Source organism: Silurus meridionalis, chromosome 21, assembly GCF_014805685.1.
Source record: "Silurus meridionalis isolate SWU-2019-XX chromosome 21, ASM1480568v1, whole genome shotgun sequence".
In the NCBI taxonomy this organism is placed as follows: domain Eukaryota; kingdom Metazoa; phylum Chordata; class Actinopteri; order Siluriformes; family Siluridae; genus Silurus; species Silurus meridionalis.
Window position 1 is genome coordinate 17165578 of NC_060904.1, and position 17386 is coordinate 17182963.

The window sequence follows — 17386 nt, forward strand, 5'->3', positions numbered from 1 at the left end:
AAGACTTTCCACAGTTATACTTTGAGTATAAGTATTTAGGATTGGTATAAACTTAGTCTAAAATCCATGGGTGCCAATACTTTTAAGAGTAAAAAAAAATCCTTTTTGTTTGGTTTCATCTGTAAATTACTGGTTGATAAAAAAATTTCAAAATTTTGAGCTCCACTTCTATGACATGCAACAAAATCAAAATGCAGAATTGTGTTTTTTTTGAGGAACGCTGACATTTTGAACATGCCAGTGTCAGGTCTCCATTTCCCCCACACAGGTGCTGCTTCTGTTTTTTTCTGATGCAACCTACACACACAACACACACAACACTGTTCAAACGCCACACATAGGCTTCTCGCGTTCCCAACCTCCCCTGCTCTCCGCCCTGTCCAGATCAGCCCGATAATCAGATAGGACCCCCTGCACCGTGCCGATTAGGACGCGATCCACCGCCTGGGCTTTGAACCCAGTGTGAGCAGCTGATGCTTTCTTTTCTTTTTTCAATCTGTACTGCAGCACTTTCATTCACGCCTCCGCTTTAAAGACGTGTCGACTCGGGCATGTGCCTGTGCTGATAGGTGTCTCCACACAGGAAGGGAAAAACGAGAGAAGCAGATAAAAAAAGGAAGGGAAGTGAAAGACAGGTGAAGATGTAGAGGTGAAGTCGTTATGAAAGCAGGTGCAAAAGACAGAGATTTGAGGAAAGAGTCGGGCAGGGAGAGACCGAGACGGTGCTGTAAGGATGAAAAAGGGTTTGAAGTCAGCATGAAAATGTATAATGTGAATTTCTATCAAAAAAATGTAGAAAAATGGTTTCCTTTTTTTTTTTGTGTGTTAATTTAGAAATTGCTTTCTGATGAACTCTTCTGTACTGAATTTGTACCTGGCTTGTCCTGGCTGGTGCTCAGGTCAGAGAAGGGATCAGGGTTCGATCGGACGCAGTACACCACCCTGGTCTGCATTCCACCTCCACACAATCCCGTCTGGTTGGACCGGCGCCGGTCCTGCTGGCTGAGTAGCACATCCACACGACACTCCGCCCACTCTGTTGTCCTCCAGGTGTAGCTGATGATGTCATGTGGACAAATGGGTTACTAACATGTTATATATGTGTTCATCCTCACAAGTCACTGTTCTGTAGAAATGTCCTGTCCTGTCTTGTACATGGGTAAATAGTCAAAATAAAGGACAGAGGACAATATAAATTGATTGTAGTGGGTAATTAAATAGCCAGAATTGAATCTAATTAGATGTAGTGCTTTGTATAAAAGAATCGACCAGTTTACAAAGCATGTTGTACGTATCAAAGCATTGTGCTGTATAATGTTTATTAATGTTTGAGGCTTTGAAAAGCATCGCCATGGAAACAGACTACAAGAACCTCAAAATTTCTTTCAAACTACTGAGTTATTTGACATACCAGAAGAACTATAACCAGCTTTTCATGACATGCTATGTAAGCTTATATCATGTTATCTGACCTAAAGTCACAATTGAATTCAATAAAAACTACATAAATACATAAAACCGACCACCAAAGAAGTCTTTGTGAGAGGTGATACCTGGTGGAACAGCCTTTACCAACATGTATTTAGGTGTATGTAGGTCATTAAGGGTTTATAAGAGTGTTGTGAAGCCTTATGACCTTAGTAAATAGAATAATAGAATCTAAGCATCTGGATTCTTTTGGTATATTCTGGTATCAGTTTGTGTAAATAGTGGATGCTCACATTGGACAGAGAGAAACGGCATCTCCCATTGGCTCGCACGGCTGGCTTTCCTCCAGCAGAGGACACTTGGCTCCTCCACCCACTGGGAGCTGCTGGATGTCCCTGCTGCGGGTCTGGAGGATGGTCGGGCTCTCTGGGTTGGTGCACATCTTTGAGCAGGGAGCCCACTCTGCCCACTCGCCCACAACGCAATCTTTGGGCATCAGGCATGGTCGGTGCAGGTCGGGAAGACTCCAGTGGGGACACTGACTACATCAACACAAACACACAAACCTCAAACTTAAAATGATATTATTTATCAGGCGGAAATTGTGACTATTATTGACAATAAACATGTACTTTTTAAAGATTCTCGCTTACAAACATCTGGATAAGCATCTAACAAGACTGACTGAATTTTTCTCTACAGGTTGTTCATCTGCCAGTCATCTCAATCACTTCTTAGCCAACTCTTTCATATTCTACAACAGCTTCCAGTAAGGCAGGGTAAAGACTACTTCATATTATGTTATAAGGTGGTAGCTTAGTGGTTGATTCAAGATATTGAATTTTAGATCCAATGGTCTTAAGTTCACATCCTAAAGCACACCAAGATGCAACTCCTGTGCCCCTGAGCAAAGCCCTTAACCCCATAGCTGCTTGTATAAATGAGATAAATGTACGTCGCTCTGGATAAAATGGGCTCCTGGGCTCCTCATATAGACTAGTAAATATTTTCGAGTGTAGGTTAAAGGGATTTGCATTTGATTTAAAAAGCAGTTCATGTCAGCAATCATGAAAACAGAACAATGTCTTGAAAAGGAGCAGCGCTTGTATGGGTGTGTATCTGAAATCTCAAAACGTTACAGTTTGACTTAAAATGTTTCCAGTTCATTTAACATCTTTTTAAACATTACAATCATACACTTGATGAACTCTTTTTCTTTTAATTTCCCAATTTTCCTTTTTGCATTTTTGATTGCCATCTTGTTCCAATATGTTCTGACTTTGCACAAAGAAAATTTGTTGCAAGGATGATTCCTGTGAATATAAATGTAATGTACCAATCCAAGCAGAAGTAAGCAGACAAGTTTGGTGGATGTACCAAGCATCAGTACGCTTCTGAAGATTAATAAACCAGTAATTTAATGCAAAAATTACAGTGTTTTATCTTTTTGTCCGTCTCCATGGTCCAGGCGAGGCGAGACGAGGAGGCTGCTAGGCCATTATAGTTAATTACAGACTGCATTTAATGCACTGTAGCCTTATTTAGTATTCTAGCATTTAGCTGTCAATTGCGCATGTAGCTTAAGGGGGCGTTCGATTCGAGGTCAAATACTTAAAAGAAAAAAATGTATGTGTCATGATACATTAGCCCGACTTTCAGAGGAACATTAGTGAGAACTTCAGAGGAAACCTTGCTCCAGTTTTGAGAAATGGCCAAAACAAGGATGAATATTTCACAGAAAGAAATAAACAATTTAAAGTTTTTATGCAGCCGGAAACGAGCGAGTGATATTCGTGGTCCCTTTTACAAAATCTTATGTTCCTGTCACTGCATAAAAGCACTAAAAAGCATGTTTTGTAAATATCATGGGGCTGGACAATAATCAGTGTGCTGTTTGGTTATTGTTTTATGTTTTGGTGCCATGAAATTCTGTGTTTTTGGCTTAATAACGACATCTCAGTGTGTACAACAAGCATGTCAGTGCACCCTGTATTACAATTAAAGTCAATCACATGGTGCAGAAATATAATCAAATATATATATATATATATATAAATGAAGACCTCAGTAACTCGAACTCAAGAGTAAACAAATGCTCCCATAAACCCATGAAAAATACATGAAAAATAAATAAATAGTGAAATAAATCAATTCATTAATTATATTAAACAAATAAAGCTACATAAATAATCTCAATGGTATACAATAAAAAAAATAAAAAATAAAATAAAATAAAATAAAATAAATAAATAAATAAATAAATAAATAAATAAAAGATCCCCAAATCTCAAAAGTAGAGAGAGTAAACAACAGATAATTAAAGCTCCAATAAATACATATAAAAGGAATTAAACACACACACACAAAAAAAAAAAACTAAAAATGAATCTCAAAATAAAAGATACTGCATACAGTATTTGTGTTTGATCAGACACTATATGAACAAAAGTTTGTGGACGACTGACCATAAGGTTCTAAGTCCTTAGATTCATTCAGCTGCATTAAAGTCAAGTACTGATTTGGTGAGGTGAGGAAGCATGTTGGTCAGTCAGCATTCCAGTTAATCTCAAAGGTGTTCAGTAGGGTTGGAGCTCTATAACAGGAGATCTTTCACTCCAACCCATGTAAAGCAGATCTACATGGAGCTGGCTTTGTGCACAGGGGCATTGTTATGCTGAAACAGGTTTGGGTCTCCTAGTTTAAGTGAAGAGAAAATTTTATGCTTCTGCTTCCTAACAAATTTATACAATTGTGTGTTTCCAGCATTGTGGTAACAGTTTAGAGAAAATTACATTTGGGTGAAAAAATCAGGTGTTCCAATATTTTTATATGCATTTTTTTAATGTATTTCGGTATTTTTTTTTGTCCAACCCATTCTGCAGTGGTCGGTGTTTATTGTTGTAGTATTATACGCGTTTCTAACTGCACTTGTGTGAAATTGATTTTTCTCCTCTTGTAAACAAAATCGATGTTATTTTCCTTTTTGACTTATGATGCTGCTTCCAGAGCTTTCTAATTGTAATCGTAATTGACCAGTTTTGAAAGTGGGCTCTCAAACATTGCTGACTCCCCTCTTTTGTAGCTCAGTCGACCCCACAATCTTGTTCTCCATGCTACAGAGGCGATTGTGTAGAGTTGTCATCACTGTGGCAGAAAATAGGCATCAGAGAGAGAAAGTGCAAAGTACGGCTTTGACAAGCAGCTAGAAGAGAGAGAGAGAGAAAGAGAGGGAGAGAGAGAGAGAGAGAGAGAGAGAGAGAGAGAGAGAGAGAGAGAGAATTGTTCCCTGCCTGTCATCCCTCATGACAGAGGTAAGGAAGAAAAAAACTGTTATAAAAGCATTCACAGACTCTGAAACTACTCTTGGCTCCAGAAAAAAAGTTAATGCCAGATCTAAATAAATTGCTCGTCAGAGAGTTTTCTAGTCACTGGACGAAATGAGTTTGTTTAAATTGCACAGTGTGTTTGCAGTTCGCGGGAAAAATCAACCTGGAGCAGGATAATAATTGAAAGGTCATTAATTCTGCAGTTCACTACACTGTTACAGGGCATTCAATTAGAGTTTGAAGCAACACTATCGCCAACATGGATTTGAATCTCCTCAATGGAATGTAGATTGTGTAAAAATCACCTACATAAAGAAAAAACATAATGTGACACAAACACCCCGTCTGGTGTTGGAACGCTGCCAGGATGCACGCATCTCCAGCCTTTGTGAGACATAAAATGTGTTAAATAATGAACCAATTACAGTATACTCCCCCATACTGATCACAATTCTTTAAGACTCCTGGGTGGGCTTGGCCATGTCTTGACAATATTTTCAATTATGATCGGGTCATCAGAATACATCTCCATCGTAAATTGTGGACTACATCTATATATTAGCTCAATGGATAAGATGTGGCACTTCTGATCACAAGGTCATGGGTTCAAATCCCAGCACCACCAAGCTGCCAATGCTGAGCCCTTGAGCAAAGGATTTAACCCTCAGTTATTGTAAGTCCGTTTTGCCAAATGCTGTAAATATAAATCTAAACTAAATTGATTATTCCTGTGGTCCAAAATGGGCGCCTCTGTATCAGCTTTAGCATTCTGGTTGAACGATTTCTGTCACTTGGTATCTCCAGTAGAGGTCGACCGATAGTGTATTTTACTGATACTGATAGATAGGTCGGACTGTACTTACCGATAACTGGTTAATCAACTGTTTAAATTGGATACCGGATGGATTTTGCCGATAGTCTATAATTCCACCAATCAGCTATCGCTGCCGATTAACTGGCAAAATCGATTAATTCGGATGACCTCTACTCTCCAGTGCAAAAGTAAAGGCGTATAAAATGTGTATAAACTGTCCTTGATGAAGCTCAATTTGTAATATGTACAGCTTCCTGTAGCTGCCCATGTCAGAAACACTTATGCTCACCTACAAAGCTGAAAACAGGCCAGAACCCATCTACCATCTACTTATCTCACTCTTCACTGCACCACACTCCCTCCAACCTGGCAGCTCAGTGGTGGAATGAACATCCAGTTGAGTCACTAGAAATCTTAAAACTTGGACCTTTGAGCGGTTTTCAAATTAGCACTTCTGATAATATTCATAGTATTGATGAATACTTTAAAGTACTTTGTAAGTCTTGATGGATAAAGGGGCCTCTGCCAAATGCCATAAATGTAAATGTAATTGATTAAAAGTGAGATTATGTTTGTTAGATGTACCTAAGAGGCACGGTGCTGCCATTGCGGTGTACACAGATGACCTGCCGTGCCTGGTATCCCACCTCGATGCCCCACAAGCTGCTCTCCTGCCGATTCATTTTGTTGCGGTTCCGTTTGCTCTTGATGAGCTCACGTGTCTCTGGATCCCTTCCTCCCAGCCTTTCTTTACCTTTCCTGCGTCGAGCTTGACGTGTAACACGAGGTGGGGAAACGGAAGTTGATGACGCTGCAGGTGTTTCAGGATGAAAACGGCACTCACTCCAGGAGCCTAAGCGCAAGTTAAAAACCATCTCCCTGCCCTCACAGTGCCTCGGTGAGCATGTCCGGAACTCTGTTAGGTTGGGACAAGGTAAGCCTCCGAACAGCGGTGGTGCCAGGACAGACCGGGCGCGGTTCTGCAGACCCAGACCACACGTCTTGGAGCAGGAGGTCCACGGGCTGAACTGTGACACCACACAGTCCCTCGGGCACGGAATCAGACAGGCCTGCTCCAGACGTGGCCTCGGCTCGAAGTACTCACAGATGGAGTCGTCTGCTGGAGAACCATTCGCTCTCAGCAAGCACCTCACCTCCCGCGTCTGGATTCCCGCCTCCGCATGTAAACAGTGCCCGCTGCCTCCTGCGTGCTGGGCTACAGGCAAGCACTGATTCCATGAGCCAAGCTGCCAATCGTACAGCTCACGGTGCCAGTCACAGACACGGAAGCAGCTCTGCTGGTTGGCCGGGCGTGACGACTGTTGGCAGTTGGTGGGAAGCGTGGTCCAGCCCTCCACATGCGCACACCACACGGCCCGGCTTTGACTGCCACCCGGACCACACTCACTGCCCATACACCGTCCCCAGGGACCTGAGGAGAAACGAACCATAAAGAAGCATCTGAGTTTAACCCAGTATCTTACAGTCATCACAATAATCTGCTATATTAACAATATTTACACCACATAAACACTATTTACTTTTGGATATCTTGATGGAAATGAGTATAAATAATACACAATTATTAACACAATGGCATCAGCTTTTTCAACAATTCTTCTTTCTGTTCATTTACTATAACAGTAACACACTGCTTCATAAGGCACCATAACATAAGCACTTCACAAGAACCTACATAAACCTTAATTAGACAGGTGTTGGTGTCATAAAGAGCACTTTGTCTGTTGTAAAGTGGACATAACAACTGAGAAGAGTGACATTTAATTCACTTAAGTTTCTGTTATATTTCTTCCTGGACCTGTTGTACCTTGGCAATGGCAACTAATGTCATATTTTTGTTTTTTTATGGATGCATTAACTTAATAAATTCAGTATAAAGTCTTCTTTCAAAAGCAGTAATGGATAAAGTACACAAACCATGTAATTGAGTAGAAGTGTAGCTACAATCATTAAAATATCACAGTAAAAGTAAAAGTGTCCTTTTAAACTTGAGTCTTCTTTTTCTTTCAGCTTCCCCAATTAGGGGTTGCCACAGTGGATCATCTGTCTCCATACCCCCCCATGTCCTCTAAAGTACAAAAGTTTTTGCCTTCAAATGTACATAAGTATCCAAAGTACTATGATTTATTATGGCTATAATATTCCTATTATCATCTTTGTCACAAGATTCTTTACTTAATCAACTTAGTTTATGTGAAAAGACTCAAATGTGACTCTCAGCACACTAATCAATTAATAGAATTATATCAATTAGTCAAACATTGATTGATATCTATTACAATTATCATAAGGTTTTAGGCTCTTGATAATTGTAATAGATCAGTCTCTATAGAGTCCCAGGTAAGATATGAATCATCAGGCTCTATTGGCTGGGTTGGCTGTAGGTGTAAAACTGACCCTATAGACTCTTTAATCAGAGAACAGAATGTTAGAATAGAAAAAGATTAGCTTGTCATCATACAAATCCCTCGTGGCAATTATACTTCTTCTCCAACCCCCCCGATCAAGTCCTCTGCTCTCCGAGATTTCGTTCTGCAATCGAAATTTCAGGTGCATTTTTGGCCGCCAGTCTTCCACAGCATCAGGTAATGAGCTATAATTAAAGTGTGACTAATTTCAGCCCATTACTCGCTCAGCGCTCGCATTAGGCGACTGCGCCGAGAATATAAAGGAGCGTCACTAAGACACCCACATTCCACTTTGTTTTATTAACACAGCTTCTTTTAAGTTACGTTCTTCATCAAGGTCAGGAAAAAGAAAGGTTGGAGATGCATAATGTTAGAATTAGATGACAAAAATAACTAAAATTAAAGCAGGTTTTTGCTATTCAGTGTGAAACTTTTCAAAACATGAGTGTGAGCCTTATGACCTGCTGAAAGTTTACTGAAAGTGAAAGAGTTTGTGTTTTTTTTTCTTTCTCTGCTTTATCTGACAATTAAAAATCATCAAGGCAGTTTTTATCCAGCTACAGTTTATACTGGATTCACAAAAGAACTGATTTCTGTAGTTACGGTGTTCTGGGTTTGTAGCACTACATAAAGACTACTTAATAACCGTAAACACAAACAAATATTTATAATGGCTAATCCCAGCAGACCTCAGATTTCATATAGATTGCGTTCATGGACTGTTATTTTCAGGTGAACAGATTTTTGTGTATAAAAAGCTGTTCCAGCACACTGGAGCCAAAACCAGACAAAGAGCAGAACATTATATATTTATAAACATTTTTTATTTGGGAAAAGGCTTTTCCGTAACTATATATAAGTATTTGTTATGTTATATCTCAAATCACTTACTCAGTTATTCTAGTTTGTGTGACTTCTTTTCTTTCTTGCATATTGTCATGCTGTAACTGTCATATCTTCATGATAGATGCTTACTATTGTACCAAGAACAGTATTAGAACAGTACAACCTTCAACAGTGTTCTTGTTTGTCATGTACTGAAATGTAACTTAGTGGTCTAATAGTTGTCACAGAGGTCTATATATGAATCCTCTCTGCCAATAAACTTTGGATCTTTCATACACATCCTGGTGTCTATGTGACTTATATTCTGTGTGACTGATATTGGAGAGACTGAACAAGAACAATACAATACAAAACCGATCTATGTTTGACAAAAAGTTGGAGACTCCTGAATGATTATTGAATGATTATTATTTATTTATTTATTTGCAACATTAACAAGTTCAAGTAAAGTAATATAATTAATAATACCAGGGCAATAGAGACAGGCAGGCAGAGACCCGCTGATATAAAATGTGTCAAACATAACCACTAATATTAATAGAAACCAATCATATTATGTTTAATTAAATATATAATAGACAATAGACAATTAGAACTATGTTGTTGTTGTACATGCATCATTGTCTGTATATTTTCAAACAGTTCAAAAAGATTTATGCATCATAAACCTATATTTTGCAATTAAACAATTAAAGTTGTTAACAGTTGTCTTTTATTTTAATAGATTTGCAGTTTCATATAATTTTTCTTTTACTGTCAGGTGAAAAATTATACATTTACATGAACATCAGCTTATAATAATAGTAATAATTATATATATTTTTATTAAATATTTTATTATTGATGTGTTTACCCAATGTTTATTTTTTTAAACAAAAAAATTTTGTGATTCAACATTAATTAGTGGACCCCCTGCAGTACCCCCGCAGACCCCCGGTTGAAGACCTGTGTTAATACAGTTCAAATGTCATAAAGACAGAAATCTAGACCACTTACAATTATATCATATATATCCTATGTTTTTAAATCACAGATTTCTCAACATATCGCTGGCCTTTTCATCATCTGGCACCCAGTAAACAATAAGAGCAACTGCGAAAAAAATAATTACACAACATTCTTTCCACATAGTGCTAACACATCCCCCTTCCTCCTCCTGGTCTGATTCCATGCCTCATTACCGCCGGGGTACAACCCCACTGTTCTAGCTTTATGAGGAAGCACATGGCTTCACAAATGTTACAAATAGCAGGTTGAAATGTCAAATCAGCAGCCCGTATTCATGAGCTCTCGTCCCTGTGCAAGGCTTAGCAAGGCGATAATAATCACTGACTATCAAACTCGAAGGCAGAAAAATAAAGGCAAAAGGGCTTGTCAGAAAGAGCGAACACAGAATTATATATGTGCATGCTCCCTCCAGATGATCTACCGTTCCAAATTTCCTTACAAATGTCTTTGTTGTAGCAGTGTTTAATACTTTGACATTTTTCTGCCGATTTCATTCAGATGTGGATGTTTCAATTAATATAACAAAAAAGCTCAGGTGTTAACGCTAAGTGTAAGTACAGTATAATTTCAACTACACAGAGTCTTTTCTTAGTCATTTACCAACATATCTGAGGAAAATGTTCACATTCTAGGCAATCGTGTGTGGTTTTTTAGCCAGCTAGCCAAATTAATAGCTTCATTTGCAGCACAGTGACAGCAGGAGGTCTTTCAGTTGTATTTGCTCAGCCCATGTTAGCAACATGGCTACAATTCTTTTTTGTGTGTTTGTTTTGCATTTGCACACAACATATTCATGTTTACTTATAGGCAGACATTTCTACATTTATATGATTCATTATATATATACCATGATTCATAAATATATTATGATTAGTAACAAGTCACAAAAACACACCTAAATGTAGAACATAGGAAATATATATGCAACATTGTGCCAATAAGTGTCACATGATATAGTACATTGGGGTGCAGTAACTTGTGGCAAATGTAGTCCTTGTTTATATTCCTGATCCTACAGATCTTTATCTTGATTTAAACATAAGTGATTTTTAGTGTATGGTAGAATATACCTGTAGAATATCTATATACAATAAAGAATCATCAACGAATCTTGTTTCGGGCAAAAAGTTTAAACAAAAAGAAAGAGCTTGTTGACTAAAGGCTTAAAACATTGGAAAGTTTTTTTAACAATAAAGATTTTACCATTTTACCTTCAGCCATTTCAGCAGCACTGTGCTGCAAGTGATAACATTCTTTTATAAACGTTGCCCTGAAAAATATTCTTTAGATGCTTTCTCAATGCATTTAGGATACATCACAACAATGCAGATGAGAATAATTGCCCTGATGTCAGTAAGACGTTTCTGTGACATTGAAGCAACACATAAACATTTTACAACAGTGCAATCAGACTTGTTCAAAGTCTCAGAAACACTTTCTCCGTTTTTATCCCAAACAGATCATGCCTCAACGTGAAATCTGGCATTAAGGATCCAAGAGATGTTCTGACATCCTTTCCATTGCATTCGGAGCTTCACTGGGAGTTTAATGGCTCTGCGAATTGTGTTAGCTTTCCTGCAGCTAATCTCTGCTAGAGCAAGCCAGAGCCAAGCCAAGCTTCACAAAACCGTTTCACTGACAACAAACGGATTTCTTTTCTTTCAAGTCTCTGGCCTCTCCCACTGTGTGACCGGAAGAGTATCAGACAGCGATTACTGAAAGCAACAGAAAACCAGTGGTCCACAAAAACGTGAAGAAACCCACCGCCTTGAGAGTGTACAGACTTCACAGGTGCAGCAGCCGCTGTAATTGAAGACTGCAATCAAACCCTGAGCTTGCACAGAAGCCAGAACTGATATTTTATATTTTTGTTTGTTTCTTTTCAGTCCTGTTTTGTTGCTTGCCACTTTTCCATTGGCATATCAAGTACACTGGCTTCCTGGAGATCCTGCTAAGCAGTGAGTGGGCTGCTTGACAAGGGGTCTCATGGGTCTATGACTGAGAATGGGCTTCGGAGGAGCTGTCAAGCTTTTCAACAATTACCCTCAGTGTGTTTCTGGTGTCAAGAGACAACTGTTTATGTTGGTGCTGAGCACAGCCATGGAACTGTAAATACTGAGTCTACACCAAAAAACTCTTTGCAATCATTTTAGTTTGGGCTTTCTGTGGTTGGCTCACCACACTTTCAGTGACTTCTTTAATAGGGTTTGGGATGAGCATGGGTAGTACTTTTGCTAAACCTGGAGCTTAAAGGAAATTGCCCTTATTCCTTAACAAATCTGGGGTTGATGCCTGGCTATCGCTCATCTCTAGATTGTCCTGTTGTCTGTCAGGTGAGGAGAAAATTCTGAATGACAGTGCTGCACTGCTTGACAAGGGTTTTTGGAGAGGACTGGATGGCATGTAGACAGTTGTATCTGACAGCTTGGGAACAGGAAAGTTTCTCGCTTACTATTTTAACAGGAAACTCGCTCCGACATGCCCGAGTTCTGGTGTTCAGGAAGAAAACCATTGTTACCTTCAGCTAGCTGCAGGAAGTTTGGACAGAGAGAATTTGGTTAAAAGATAATGATGGAATGATAATCACAGCTATGGCTTTGTAAGACATATGAGCTGTCAGAATCTAGACCTAGACATATGGCCTAGAAAGACAGTATTTACCTAGCAGCGTTGCCACCTCACACCTCCCTGGTTGTTTAATCAGTTAAACGTTCTTTTCATAGCCTTGGTCTCCTTTAGGTTCTCCATTTTCTTCCAACCTCACAAAAACATGCCATCTATTGAGTGGTTATACTATAATTTCTGCCTTAGGTGTGAAAGATCTGCCTTATGTGTGTACAGTGCTTTGTAATAGACTGCCAAACTATCCAGTTGACACATTGTATTTCTTTGTATCCAGTTGACACATTGTATTTCTTTGTATTCATTGTAAGACTGCAATCCTAACAAAGATAAAGCAGGTAACAAACTGAGAAAGGTGTGTTAAGATGATTTGGTCACCTGCAGAAGAATGCTGAGGATGGAGCCACCAGGCAGAAGGAAAACAGGAGAAAGACCAAAGAGGAGGTTTATGAAAGTGGTGAGGGAAGATGTGCAGGTGGATGGTTTGAAATAATGGTGGAAATAATGGTGGTCTGCTGTGGCATCCCCTAATGGGAGCAACCAAAAGAAGAAGTACAAAAAGTATGGTAAAAATTTAGGACACTTCACTCCTCCACATCAGTAGAGGTTGTGGCTCTGGAAAGACTTCCAATGGAGCCTTTTCAATTTACTGCGTCACATAACATTATATATTGCAAAGCCTTGCCTAATGTTACAGCTGTGTAAGTTCTAAACCTTGTAATTCTCTTGATTGTTTATGCCGTGTTTATGCTAATCCCTTGATTAAATTAGCACCTCCGGATATGATTTCATTTTAAACTTCCATTAAAGTGCTTTTTAATTCCTTACTTTCTCTCACTCTTTCTAGAAATAATTCTAAATCAAATCACAAAAGAAGAAAATGTTCTGAACTATCATTATACTGCCATTATATTTCCTACAAATTAGCATGGCTTAATGATCAGCTATAGAGAAAGCCCATAAAGGAGGATATGAACGCTTATTAACTTCCAGCTCCAGTTTGGCAAAGAAAAACAGATCGTCTCAAACCTCAGGCAGAGTGTATTAAATTTATGAGTGATATTAATACTTCTCAGCCTAAGATGATGAAAAGATTAAAGCCCTCAGCATTTGAACAGCTTACTCATAGCAAGCTAGGATTTTTTCCCACATAACTTTTACAGAGTATTTCTAATTAAAAAATCTACAAAACTGCAGATTAAGACGTCGTAATGAAACGACTGGTATACGACTGGTATTCATAGGACTGCATAACCGCTACACAAGACCTTCATTAAAACTAACAACACAAAAACATTAATAAATCCTCATTCCAACAGATGTCAACTTTTATGAAGAAGGTTTATGCCACATACTTGTAGGTGCTGTTCATAGAGCTACATGACTAAATCCCTTTATAATAACTAAGTCATATTCCAAAAGTTCCCGGCTGTCTTAAGTACTGCTTATGTGTCTTTACTTATAGGTACTGTTCATTGGGCTGCATGGCACCATACATATTTATGCCAGTGTTGATTCAACCCTATTCCAATAGGTCTCAGATGTCATAGTCTGCTTATGTCACCTTTTTATGGGTGCTGTTCAGAGAGCTACATGACACCTAATTCATCCCTTTATAATAACTAAGCTTTATTTCAACAGCTCATAGGCTGACACAAAATGCAACTGTTGAAACAAGAAAGCTTTATGACACAATGTTTATGGCAAACTTACGCCACTCTTACAACAGGGTTATTCCAGGTGGTATATATACTTTGTGTTTCATTTTAATGAAAAGGTACATATTTAGAGGTACAGAAATACATATTCCATCTGGAACTATAATATCAGGTGCCAAGAAGCTCTAATGCACAGTAATCCTGCCTGGAAAGCATCATACTGCACTGTTGTATCAGACAATCTGCTGTATTAACTTGACATTGAAATTGACAAAACTAGCTAATCCTTGTTGAAATAGGGCTGTACAAACATTTAGGTAGCTTCAGAAGAGTTACCATAAAGAGCTTATGCAGGCGTTACGTAGCCCTAGAAATGCCGTTCTTTTCTAACCCTTCAGAAAATGCTGAATTATTCCAGCATCAAACAAAGTCTTCATTTGATCTGTCCATGCATGCTTATGTTAGTTACTACATGTAAGTGTGATGTAGCATCCTGAACACTGCCACAACTCCACAGCGTGTTTACATTTCAGCAACCGTTTTAGTATAATGTTCTGAAGGGACAATACTGTAGAAATGAAACTTGGATATACTTTAGAGTAGTCAATGTGCAGCTTGTATAGCAATACAGATTTACTGTCCACTGAAAATAACAACATAAAGCCATTATTGTCTAAATGACTGGCAACAAAAGTAAGTACACATTAAGTGAACCACTGTTACCTAGCACAGGTTGTTGCTGGGACACAATTTTTTTGGTGCTCCTCATCAGGACATTGGCAAGCATGCTGGACACCATCTGAGCCAAACAAGTCTCATCAGACCACAGGACATGGTTCCAGTAAATCATGATATTGGACAGGTTTTCTTCAGCAAACTGTTTGAGGGTTTTCTTCTGAGCAGCTTTAGAAGAGGCTCCTTTTGGGACGACGGCCTGCACACCGACTTGTTGCAGTATGTGGCATACGATCTGAGCACTGACGAGCAGACCTTCCGCTTCTGCAACCTCTAAAGCAATGCTGCAGCACTCATGTTTTTTAAAGCAGATTTTGCACCTGATGCACAGCACGACAACTCGAACAAATCTTTATATATGACGCTGCACAATGTTTATATTTGCACTTCTGGTAAATGAACTGCATTTCATTGCTGTATCTGTAATTTGCAATTACTAAAGTTCTATCTATCTACAGTATCTATTTCTCTCTCTATATATATCTATCTGATTCTGAGCACATATTGGACATCATCATTCTTTTATTATCTTTATTTTAATGTAATGGTATTATGAGCCCTACAAACTCTACATTTAGATCAAATTTTGCTGCAGAAATGATCCCAAATCTTTATATTTTGTATTATTAATAAAATGAACATTTCCTGCACATGGAAATTTGTCCTTCGTTTTTTCACCATGTGAACAAGACACGACAAAAAACTGAAACACACGAAAACGCAATTAACATCTGCGAAAGAGACTCTGACAAGCTTTCCAGCTGTTGTGTGATCACTCATCCATCGCTTAAACGAGCTCCTCTGCAAACATCTCTGCCGCTTCTCCAAGTTCAGAGCTCCCATCGCTGCCACGGCGTCTGCTCGAGACGCCACCGAATATGCAAACGACAGCATCGCAGCGCGCAAAACACTTTCTATAAAGCTTATATTCATAAATCATCATCACTGCGTTTAGAATTCTGTGTATAATGATTTATCATGAGCATTTTGCAAATAAACTGGTCATAAAGCCCACCATGTGCTATGAGTAATTGCTTCGTACCTTATAATCCAGTAACATGAATATTTTGTATCATTATTTTGCATAATTATGCAAGTTTGTAAAACACCATTCAAATTTTATCATTTCAGAATGCATTCATAAAGGATTTTACACTGCTGTTAAAATGATTTGTAAAAATGCATTATACTTATAGATCACGTACAGCTCTATTATGCACTATATATTGTTAATAAGTTTAAATAATAAATAATAACATAATTTGTAAGGTTTAAAACATTTGTAAATGTTCTATGAACTTGAAGTGTTGTAAACATTGCATTATGAGTTATATCATATGCATGCATTAATTAAATTAATATATTGCTATAAATTACATTTTCCCAGGTCCCAGGTTTACTAGGTCTCATATGTACATTCTGTCCCAGTATGACAATGCCCCTGTGCACAAAACCAGATCCATGAAGATATGCATTAAATGTGTTGAAAGTATGCAAAAGATCTTAAGATCTTAGAGCTCTGACCTCAACCCTGTTAAACACCTTTGGGATGAATTGGAAGACTTACTGCACCCCAGGACTGCTCACCTAACCTACATCAGTACCTGGCTTTTTCTAACTTCCCTGTAGCGAAAATAATCTCCATAAATCTTCACAAAATCTAGTGGAACTTCTTCCCAGAAGAGTGAAAGTTATTATAACAACAATTGGAGACTGAACATGGGATGGGGTGTTCAAAAAGAACCATCAATTTTATGGTCAAGTGTCCACAAGCCTTTTGCACATATAGTGTATTTATTTATAGCATATTATTGGAAGTTTATGGGGCATTTTATGAGGGGATCATATACAGTATAAACCACTAACAAGGAATCATCTTAACATTGTATGAAGGTCATGCTTACAATGAAGTATGAATTCATTTTATTTATAAATGCGTTATAAATCCTGACTTATGACTTAATTATAATGTGATAAATAGATTCACAAATCCTAGAAAAACTTTAAGAGAAGCACAGCTATAATGGATCATGAATATGCATTGGACTTGGTTTTTATTGCTGTCGTAAAGCAGTCAGAGGGTAAAAAAATAAACCCTGTCAGGTTGTGCTGCTTGTAATGAAAAACGCAGCAGATGTTAAGCATGAGAGGTCATCTGAGATCCAGGAAGACCACATCAACATTCTCTAATATGAACTGGGATAAAGGTCAGCCTCCTGTAGTGAGGAAGCAGGAAAATTCCCAGCAGGTTTTTTATTCAGAGAGTTAATATTGTCATGCAAGAGCAGAGGAGAACTAAGAAGGAAGTACTTCTCCACATGGAGCTTGAGGCCATGTAAAGTTCTTCGAGTACAAATTAGTCCATTTGGGTCATCTGTGATTAAATGATTATCGGGCAGTGGCTTTGATGTACGTTTTGAGTCTAATGGCGATTCGATTCGCGTCAAGAATGCGGTTCCTGATGAGCCGAGCTGGAGGACGTGTTAAATAAAAGATGCCTCGAAACAACATCAAAGCACC

General features: G+C 38.4%; 1 protein-coding gene across 1 annotated transcript in view; it reads right to left on the reverse strand.

The window, feature by feature from the left end:
* The window catches only part of LOC124403600 (thrombospondin type-1 domain-containing protein 7A), a 96628-nt gene that overhangs the window by 46557 nt on the left and 32685 nt on the right, over positions 1-17386 (reverse strand). Inside the window, 3 exon segments of the mRNA XM_046877273.1 lie at positions 875-1056; positions 1722-1970; positions 6154-7000. Of these exon segments, the coding sequence (XP_046733229.1) occupies positions 875-1056; positions 1722-1970; positions 6154-7000 (1278 nt within the window).